This window comes from Vipera ursinii, assembly GCF_947247035.1.
Source record: "Vipera ursinii genome assembly, chromosome: 2".
Classification (NCBI taxonomy): domain Eukaryota; kingdom Metazoa; phylum Chordata; class Lepidosauria; order Squamata; family Viperidae; genus Vipera; species Vipera ursinii.
The window spans coordinates 267161631-267172113 of NC_139513.1; the positions used below are offsets into that span (position 1 = coordinate 267161631).

At 35.9% G+C, this 10483-nt stretch overlaps 2 protein-coding genes across 6 annotated transcripts in view; one reads left to right on the plus strand and one right to left on the minus strand.

Annotated features, from left to right (window-relative positions):
* IPO11 (importin 11) overlaps positions 1 to 382 on the minus strand; it is a 74977-nt gene extending 74595 nt beyond the window's left edge. For 3 of the 4 annotated variants that reach the window (XR_014491448.1, XM_083354587.1, XM_083354586.1), the window contains exon 1: positions 252 to 382. The gene's annotated coding sequence lies outside the window, so the exon portion shown is untranslated. The remainder of the gene's footprint in view (positions 1 to 251) is intronic. The other variant, XM_083354588.1, reaches the window with a different exon arrangement.
* A 512-nt stretch (positions 383 to 894) lies between these two features.
* Positions 895 to 10027, plus strand: DIMT1 (DIM1 rRNA methyltransferase and ribosome maturation factor). Of its 2 annotated transcripts, none has more exons than XM_083351971.1 (12): positions 895 to 996; positions 2802 to 2875; positions 3608 to 3694; positions 4102 to 4163; positions 4257 to 4350; positions 4450 to 4499; positions 5540 to 5663; positions 5897 to 5989; positions 6667 to 6731; positions 8058 to 8121; positions 8206 to 8312; positions 9757 to 10027. In XM_083351971.1, exons 1-12 carry the CDS (start codon positions 936 to 938, stop codon positions 9797 to 9799), a joined length of 924 nt encoding a protein of 307 aa, XP_083208097.1. In that variant the 5' UTR covers positions 895 to 935; the 3' UTR covers positions 9800 to 10027. The 2 variants fall into 2 exon arrangements, with proteins under 2 accessions (XP_083208097.1, XP_083208096.1); XM_083351970.1 differs by having other exon boundaries at positions 917 to 996; positions 2799 to 2875.
* The last annotated feature ends 456 nt before the right edge of the window (positions 10028 to 10483 follow it).

A 10483-nucleotide genomic window follows, 5' to 3' on the forward strand; every position in this document is an offset into this window, starting at 1 on the left:
GAAAGGCAAGCCTCCACAGGCCGCCGGTCCTCCCTCAGCAGTGCCCAAGCAAGCGCATCCACATTTCAGGGCTCCAGCCCTTTCGCAACTAGCGGCCGAACATTGCTCCCTCGGCTTATTTCGGTCCCGACAGGCCGCCCTACCGCCTCAGGGTGCGGGGCCTTCGCTGGCTCGCAGCCTCATCCGACGGGAAGGAGGGACGGGGCGGACACAGCCAGGCGCGTTCTCGTCCTCTCCCCTCCCTCACTTACCGGTCAAGTTGGATCTCCTTCTCGGACGTCGTCAGCCTGGCGCACGCGCCTCCCGCCGCTTCCGAAGCTCGCGCCACCAGCCTCGGCTCACCCGCCACCGTGCCGCGGCAGTTCGGCGCTCTACCAACGTCATCGCTCGGCGCTCCTCTTCCTCCAATTGCCCTCTTTCCCTCCTCCCGCCGTCTTTCGTCCTGCGGGCCCTCCCGTTTCTCTTTTCGGGACGATTCCAGCGCCTGAGGAGGGGAGAAGACAAGTTTTTTCTCCCCCCCAACAGAAAAACAGGCTAAAATCGTATTGAAAAGGAAAGGTGGGCAGGAACTTTTGTTGTTGTTGGCTGATGAGGGAGAAGAACGCATTTTCCACCTTTTTGTGGCTCTCAATCTGCTTCCCTCCCGATTCTTCCTTTTCCAATAGTGATCCTTAGTTATAAAAGGGTCACGACCGACAGCGTTGCTCAACTCCCCTTTGCGCCCTCACGAAGTACTAAAACACTTTCCGAAACTCACTACTCTGACTCGTCCCTTGGGTCGAGGTGCTTTGCGGAAAATTGAGTCCTCGAGCGTTTTCGCCGCGCGCGCTGCCGAAGGAACGGCGGAACTACTCGTCCCAGCAGCACCCGCGCGTGCGATTGACCTTCGCCGCCTTTCTCTTCCGAACTTCGCGTGCTGGAAGGCCGGTAGAGCCATGCCGAAGGTGAAGACGAAATCGCGCTCTCGACAGCAGCGTGGAGAAGGGAAAAACCCTGGTGAGAGGAAGTTCTCGGGCTAGGGAGGACAGGCTGCAACGGACGGCAGCTTTGCATCATTTGCCATACAGCGGGTGTGTGGGGGGAGGGGGAAAGATTGGGTTGCAATGGTAATAGTAATTTGAAGGGGTACCAAGTACTTGGGCTTCGCTTTAGAAGTGGTTTCGGATCTTTCCCCTAGAAGCAGTGCTCTTTTTTTGTGGGGGAAAAAGGTACCGGAATTCACACACGTCATACAACCCACCTTGCCTACCCTACAAGGTTTACCTTTATACTTGGGGAAAAAAAACCTTCAATTTTTAGTGTATCTAAAAGACTAGGATTTTGTTCAAGGCAACTCTGAAAATCCGTCGAAAAAAGGTGCCGGAACTCTGTTCCGGTGCGTTCTAGGATAAAAAAAGCCCTGTCTAGAAGTTCAGCGGCTGAAAAGTTTAGCTGATTCTGTAGTAGTTGTCCATAATAAAGCCTAGGTTATAGATCGGTGATTTTCATGGGACGTTTATCAGGAAAAACACCCTTTCCTCCGACCTCATCGCAAAGAATCATAATCTAAAGTACGCAAAACAAAATCTTGTACTTCATATGAGGAAACAAAACTAGAACAATTTGATCACAACCAAGTAAGCTACATTTAAAGAAAGAATAGTAAAGCTTTTGAAGAAAGAGCATTGCAGACCACTAAATATGGAGATGTCCTGAATTCTTTAGGGATTGCAGTTAGTAGTTCAGAAAACATTGAGCAGGTGGGAGAAAACAAATTCAACTAAATATTAATATATATTAAAAACTAATGTTCCAGAGATTGAATTTGAAAAGAGATTGGCTATTTCAACAAGACAATCACTTAATCGGAGCATGATTGAAAGTTTGTAGAAAGATTTCTAATGTGTAAGCCATGACCCGTCCAATGTGGAAGCATATTTCTGAGTTAGAAGAACTTTATAAGGAAAAATGAGAAAATATTTTTTAAAAAATAGTACAGAAGAATGCTTAACTGGCTACACAGCTGTTTTTTTTCTGCCAAAGGAGGTTTTTTACACATTATTGATTGAAACAATATCCGATTTTTTTCACTGCAATATTCACTGTTTTCTTATTTTGAATCTAAAACAACTGCACTTAAATAATAAGTACAAATTTAAAATTTGAAAAAACTTGTTACGTTTAGCTTCCTACTGTACTACAGTATGTAGAGGTTTGTTCAGCTTCTGTTTATATAGGAATTCTTTGCAATATATAATTTGACTAGAGATGTATACAACAGTGTATCACTCCAATGATTTCTAATCTGTAGTCTGCCAGCCTTTGATGGTTCATGGAAGATGGCAAGTATTCTGTAGGATGAATGGCAAAATAAAAATGAAAATATTTTTAAATGAGCAAACTCTTGTGAACTAAAACTTGTTAAATTTGTGAACCTCATGATAAGATTGTTACTTGTCATAAGATTTTGGTTGTTATCATTTTTTTTTAGTTGAGAATTTTTAGTGGTGTAAGGCCTTACATGGCCTTGTCCCTGCAGATGCTGCACTGCTTGTCTTTCATCTGCAGAACATTTTTACAATAATGTAATGAACTATATAAAGATAAAGCTTGGAAACTTCAACCATACCTCATTGTTTTGATGTGACGTTTTGTGATAAGGGTACCAGATTCTGAATTGGGTGCTTTATTAGAGAAGGCATCATCCCATTATTTAAGACTTGTATAAAGAACTATTGGAGAGTTTGATACAGAACTAAGGAGAGTTCGATACAAAATAAGTTGTTATAACTGTGTTTCTTAAAATTTATTTGTATTAGTAGGCATTAGGTTCAATACTGGACTTGGTCAGCATATTTTGAAAAATCCCCTGATTGTTAACAGCATTATAGAAAAGGTAAGTGATAATCACAATCATCCAGTATAAGAAAATAATCTGTCATTCACATACAATATTGTTAAACTGGTGGTATTTGAAACTACTAATGTATACCTGTTTAATTAGAAAGCCTCATTAAAATCAATGGATCTGTTTCTTACTAAACAAACAGGATTTTGTCAGAAAATATGATAGTTGATTAGGAAATAAAATGTGAAATTTTGAAAAAAGTTCAATACCTATACACAATACAGATTTCCTTGTACAATTTTTAAAATATAAAAAGTATCAGAATGGTTGTATCTGGTGCTCAGCTATTACATCAGAGAAAAATAAGTTAAATAGTTTGTACACATTTAATAGATGGATCTTTTTGACTTGATAGAATTCTGCTTTAGTAAGTCATTTCTCAGTATATTTCAGCCTTTCCAGGTAGGCTACACTAGGAAACCAAATAATTCAATATTATTTTGTGAAGCTATAGTAACAGAATCTTGCAAGTCTGAATGCATTTCCCCCCACCCCTAGACTTTATTTTCATGAGAACCAGGGAGGGTCTTATTGGAGATGTTTATTCATGCTATATTCTCGTTCTGGACTCTAACCATTGCTTTGGTACAGCTCTTTTTCCTGTCCCTCAAGGCCATTCCCTTTCTCCTGTACATAATGTTGTAAATCAATAAAGTTTGTTTATATGCAGAGCTATCAAGACTAGGTTTTTGTGTAATTACATTTTATTCATTCTTTCAGGCTTCCTTATACCCTACAGATGTTGTTTTAGAAATTGGTCCTGGAACTGGCAACATGACAGTGAAAATGTTAGAAAAGGTGAAAAAGGTAAATCTAAAAGTAAAGAAATGCTTTTCTTTTCTTTTGCTGCTTGGCCACAATGAGATAACACAAAATAGGAAAAGGTAATCAAACAAAAATGGATTTATCATGTAAAAGAACTAAGAGAAAGAATCGAAGCCTAACAACAGGCTATGTTTTATCTCTCCCTGTTCAACCCTCTCTCTTTTTTTTTTATTGAAAAGTTTTAACATACAATTTTTCTTTAAGAATCCCCCCTCCCCCTCCCTCCTCCCTCCCCCCTCAGTATCCAATTACAAAGCTTAAAAAAAGAACCTTAATACTTACAGTTAAACCACAAGTTTGTTTAAAATTCTATAATAATATAAAGCAATTTTGGGATTTGTTATGTATGATATGTCCACAAAGACATATTATATATGATTCTCTTTCAGGTAATTGCTTGTGAACTTGATGTAAAGCTTGCTGGTGAACTTCAGAAAAGAGTCCAGGGAACGTAAGTGCTCTGTGCGGTGGAAAAGTCATAGTGGTTTTTAAACTAGAACCCTCTTGGAAATGTATTAACGATACATTATTATTTTCATTCCAGACATTTGGCTAACAAACTTGAAATAAAAATTGGAGATGTATTGAAAAGCGACCTCCCTTTTTTTGATGCTTGTGTGGCTAATTTGCCTTACCAAGTAAGTATAAAACAAGACTTTTGAAAAATACGGCAAAGACATTGTTTTATATTACTCTTGTAGTAATCATTCTTTTTTATTTAATCTCTCCACCTTCAGATTTCTTCTCCCTTTGTTTTTAAGCTATTGCTGCATCGGCCTTTCTTTAGGTATGTGGAAAAATGTTTAGTTGTTTAATGTAATTTAAATGCTCTTGGAGATAATATCTAACTTATTATGATTAACTTTACAGATTAGGATTAGCACATTTATCTAGAAAAGAATTAGCAGTGTGTAAAAACTAAACCTTATAAGAAATCAAGTACTATATATCTACTTTTCAGTGGAAGTATCTATGCTTGAATCACATCACCACACCAAACTGGCTGTCTCTCTAAACCTATTGTTAGAGTCCCTAGACAAACTCTGAAATGCCTATAAATATTGTCAGATAAGATTAAAGAAATATTCATCCTGGAATGGGTTGAAACAAAATATGTTGTTTATCAGTCTTTGATCTGTAAACATCAGTCCTCTCAAAGTGTGACCATTAGTCTCTTGTAAGAATAACATCTTATTTTAAGAGCATTGTGTGGTTCAAAATATTTGAAATCTTTGAATAATAATAATAATATAATAATAATAATAAAATAATAATAATAATAATAATAATAATAATAATAATAATAATAATAATAATAATAATAATAATAATAATACTGCATTTAACAGCTAGGTCCTCACAATATCTACAACTCATTTACTAAGCTACCCAGTAGTGGTGCATGACTTAATCTAGCCTATAGCATTTACTGGATATTCATGGAGTTCAAAACAGTAAGCGGGCTTAAAACCTATAAAACAGTATACATATTTATTTATTTATTTATTTTTATTCCATTTATATCCCGCCCTTCTCCGAAGACTCAGGGCGGCTTACAAGCTTAGCAGTAGCCTTCATTCTATGTATATGCCTGCATATTAGGGCTTTCACACACACACACCCCAAGCGGCATTATTACAAAGTCAGCTTAATTGCCCCCAACAATCTGGGTCCTCATTTTACCTACCTCGGAAGGATGGAAGGCTGAGTCAACCTTGAACATATAAACATATAAACATTGTTGAACAAATGTCAAGGTTTTAATCTTTTCCAGGACAGCGCTAATTCAGAGTAATATTAAATTTGCATCTCATGTTTATTTTTCAGGTGTGCAGTACTCATGTTTCAAAGAGAATTTGCTCTTCGCCTAGTTGCAAAACCAGGCTCTCATCTATATTGTAGGCTGTCTGTTAATACTCAGCTGTTAGCTCGTGTTGATCATCTAATGAAAGTAAGCAAAATAATAGGTAATTTTATCTTGAGTTTTTGACATTTTAGATATTAGGCAGGTAGCGTGTAAAGTTGTGGCAGTTTTAATGTGATGAAAATAAGTTTATTTGTTTTATTATTAAATGACCTGGCAGTTCACGTCACTCAAAATAAAGAAATTACAACAAAATAAATTAAAAGGCAGAAAGATAAAAATATTCTTTCTTTGACAGTTGACTTTATTATGTTTAACAGGTAGGAAAAAATAATTTTAAACCACCACCAAAAGTTGAATCCAGTGTTGTAAGGATAGAACCAAAGAACCCTCCACCTCCAATTAACTTTCAGGTGAGATTTATTAGCATTATCTGAAATCCATGAAAACAACCTAATATCCCCTAGTTGTATATTACCTTTAGATATTTGGACAACTGTGCTTGAGTGCCATATTTTGTTGGAATCTTTCTAATGCTTCATATTTGTTGTTCACTGATGATAACTAAGTATATAGGATAAGAAGTGGAAACAACCATAGCTTGATTTGGGGGAGATAGCTTCAGGAAATCAATATATTACTCATTAGTAAGGAAAAAGATGAAATAATATTGTCAATCATATTAGTAAATAGGCTTTTAATCAAAATGTTCTATATATTACCCTTTAAAACTATGTTTAGTTTTACAACTAAAACTTGTAATGAGATTCAAAGGAATACAGTTTTTTCATGTCTATGCCAATATCTACCCTAACTTTGAAAATGAATGTTTCATGTAACCTCATCAGTGCAAAAATTTATCAAATTATCCTTATCACGCTTTCCATGGAATTGCCACTCATAGAACCACAGCATGTTTTCAGCTAAGATTAAAGTACAAATGAGAAAAAAGGGAAGACAATGAAAGATGTCAGAGGATACCTTAATAGTGACCAACAGAAACAGCCTTCATGTGTGACACAAGATATACAGTACTTGCAATGACACATGCAATAGGACAATATGTTTAATCTCTAACATATTTGTTTAGGAGTGGGATGGTCTACTAAGGATAGTGTTTGTCAGGAAAAACAAGACACTTGCTGCAGTTTTCAAGTAAGTTACATTTTTTAAATGTTGAATTGCTTGCAGCTTTGAACTTTCCTCTTCCCAGATTGCTGATTGACCCTTCAGTGTTTTGCTTCTTGTAATTTATTGTTGCTAAGAGATGAAATATTGTTTTCTTGGACCACAGAAATCTTAGAGTGTGTATTTCTATGTGAATACCAGGCAAAAGTGTATACTGCTTAGATTTTGTGTTGGCCATTAAATAAGAGCGGAGATTAGAAGAATGTGGTTGATTTGATTTATACCCGGTTCTGTCTGGTAATTCTTGAGAAAGAGAACTAAGCCTTTATTCAGGAATCACCAAAACAAACGGCAAAGCAAACACCAAGACTCCCATGAACTACTAAGCTAGAAAAGCTCCAGAGATATAATATCAGATTGTTTATCTATAATTGCTGTTGATCATGAAAGGAAATGAGGAACAGCACCATGTAGGTGCCTAAAGATGACCTTGTATTCTTGTTTCCCTCTTGTCTTTTGGTTATTCTTACAGACTCTTTTAGATTTGTGTTCTTGTTAACATAATTTAACTTAACAGGATATGAATAATGAATATGTAGCTAAAATTTCCTTGTTCCTTTAGTACTTACATTTGTTAACTAGGCTCATCTCGTCTTGCTTTTCTTTTGCATATTATTCTGCCTAATAATCTGACAATTATTTTGACAATGGTAATAGCAAAATGGCAAACATTCCTTTCCATTAGTTTTCGATCCTGCATGTGTCCAGGGTAATTTTAACACAACTTCTCCTTTCCATTCTGTATCAATTGTGTAAACAATTTTTCCCTAACCTTTAGTTTTTTTAAAAAAAGTCTCCCAAAGTAATTTATAAAAATCAGTATAGTTCTTGCCCTATCAAAGATACATTGATGAATGAAAGGAACTGAGGAGAAGGAGAAAAAGTATAACAGTGGTTGATCAATCTGTCCAGATAATCTTTTTCTGCTTTTTATTACTCTCAGAGCCTTCTAAGTATGTATCATTTCATTGAATGTATATTCCTATGTGTGCGATGCAAACAATAGTATGTTAAATTCAACACAATCTCTAAGCTTTAGAGACCTCACTTGCATAGAATAATGTGAGCAGTTAAAGTGAGTTTTTTTTAAAAAAAACTGAAGCTATGTTTGGACATGGTATAAGCAAGGTTAGTTCATAAGGATATTAAAGTCTTAAGAGATGTGCATGTTGGTGCAAATTAATGTTAAAGAAATAATTGAAAAGAAAGACATTTGCAAAGGAACAATTTCCAATTCAAACTTTTCGAAAAAGAATTTCTATAACTATGCGTCTCCCTTTTTCATTATTGCAGTTCAAATGTTGTGAAACAGCTGCTGGAACAGAATTACCGAATTCACTGTTCGCAAAATAATTTGGTAAGTCTTTTGGATCTATTTACAGTCTTTTAAAAAGCATCTTTGTCTTGAACTATGTTACATAATTTTCTATTTTACCAACAGCAAATTCCTGAAAATTTCAATATTGCTGAACTTATACATGAAATCCTAAAAAATACAGGTTATTCAGAAAAACGTGCTCGAATAATGGATATTGATGATTTTATAAGGTAAAAAATTTATTTACATCAAGATTACGCTTCATGTTTTAAATAGATATTACTGGAATGAAAGCAAAAATAAATGTGCGATTTATGAGATTTTTATCCAACTTAATGTTTTTGTTGTTGCTGCTGCAGCATCAGGAAAAGTAATGGTTTATGCCAGCAAAATTATGCCTGCATAGTAATGTTCTCTTTGATTATGTTGTGGTATATTGTACCTGGAATATTGTAGGATAGCATTACACCTGCTAAATATTGTTTCGAACATCTTAATACGACCCTCTGGCCATTAGTATGTAAAATGGGGCCTCCCATAGATTAATCCTGCTGAAATGTTGCCTTTGACAGAAGAACGATGACCCTCCCTTAAAGAGACAGTCCAGGGGATATGGCCACCTTTTTCAGCCTAAACCTGTATAGGACCTTAGAGCAGGGTTAGAGCATAGCTGGTTGAGGAATTCTAGAAGTCCACAAGTCATAAAAGGGCCAAGTTTGAAGACCCCTGCCTTAGAGGGACATTCCAGAAACCATGATTACAGTGAGCAGGACCAGAATTTTTAAAAAGCGGGTGGAGACTGGAGACTGGACAGCCATTTGTCTGAAATGGTATAAGGTTTCCTGCCTGAGCAGGGGGTTGGACTAGATGACCTCCAAGGTCCCTTCCAACTTTATTATTATTATTATAAATATTGGATTTTATTTAAATTTAGAATTATAATTAGATTTTAATTAAAATGTATTGTAATGTGTATAATTTCCTCTTAAAAATTAAGTTCACCAGCAACTTCCGTATGTCCCCAAAAGTGGCAAAGCACAAGTTGTATACCTTAATCTTTTTTGCTACTATTTTGTTTAATTAACATTGTCACTTTAAACAGTGGCACTAATGATTCTATCTAGTGATTTTGCTCAGAACAAAACTATAGGAAAAGAATGCTCCATGGTAAAAACAGAGGTAGAGGTGTGAACATTATCTGAGTGGAAGAAACTAGTAAATATACCGCCCGGGAGAAGGGCGGTATACAAATTAAATTAATAATAATAATAATAATAATAATAATAATAATAATAATAATAATAATAATAAATATAATATTATTGTCTTCAAGATGAAGTGTAATGTGAAGCACAGGAAATCAGGTTCAAAGCAGTTCAAATGAATACAGGTTTATTGTATGCCAACAATCTTTACAGTGATTAAAGCAAATTAGCAGTAAATAAGAGTCAACGGAATTCAAGGTGGGCTAGATAGACTGAGACATCTTGTGGGTGCAAAGGGACTTGAGACTGATGACACGCTTGACAGTTCCTGTGGGCTCAGCCTGGTCATCTACATGTAGAGAGAAAGGACATTGTTCCTCCTGCATGGGAGATTAAACGGTGTGACCATTTGGAAGTAACATCCATTATGCTTCATAAAGACTAAGACCACAATATTTTCATTTTTCAGTGTTCTTCATGGCTTCAATGCAAAAGGAATTCACTTTTCCTGAAGGGATTACACGAAAGCTGCTGCAAAGATTGAACTAATTTATAATAAATAAATGTTACAATTGATTTTATTCACAATGAATGTAAATTTTTGTCTTTTTAAGGGCTAAATGTTCTTTATATTGTGGATTGCAATAATTAAGTATCAAAGTGATGGCTTCTAGTAATATCTGTATTTACAAGACTACAATGTATTTAATATTGTACAATAATTTTCTCCATACTCTGTATTTTATGTCATGGTTGTATTTGTGTGTATATGCACATACAGTATGCATGTGTATTGGGTCAGTTTTTGACTACAGGCAATTCTCTGGACTAGTCCATGGATTTTTTTGGCAAAGTTTTTTGAAAGTGGATTGCTATTGCCTCCTTCCTAGGGCTGAGACAATGACTGACCCAAGGCCATCCAGGCGGGCTAGGATTCATGGTCACCTGGTGGTTTCTAATCTGATGCCTTAATTGCTACATCAAAATTCTTCAGATGAGTGCAGTGAATCCATACCTTTGCTTAAAAGAGCAAAGTCTCTAATTCTTAAATTATACATAACACTCTTATCCCCATTATTAAGATACTGTGTACCTAATCCTTTTGTAATTTAAATTATTAAGCAGATGACAACACACTAGTCACAATGCAGCAGCATAATTAGGATAATTGGCAACAAATGTAGACATTCGTTCTA

Excerpts from the sequence above, each read along its gene's own strand:
- DIMT1 (XM_083351970.1), top strand. The coding sequence starts at position 936 with ATGCCGAAGGTGAAGACGAAATCGCGCTCTCGACAGCAGCGTGGAGAA. Across the intron at positions 5,990-6,666 it reads CACCTCCAATTAACTTTCAG|GAGTGGGATGGTCTACTAAG; the intron begins GTGAGATTTATT and ends ATATTTGTTTAG. Across the intron at positions 8,122-8,205 it reads ACTGTTCGCAAAATAATTTG|CAAATTCCTGAAAATTTCAA; the intron begins GTAAGTCTTTTG and ends TTTTACCAACAG.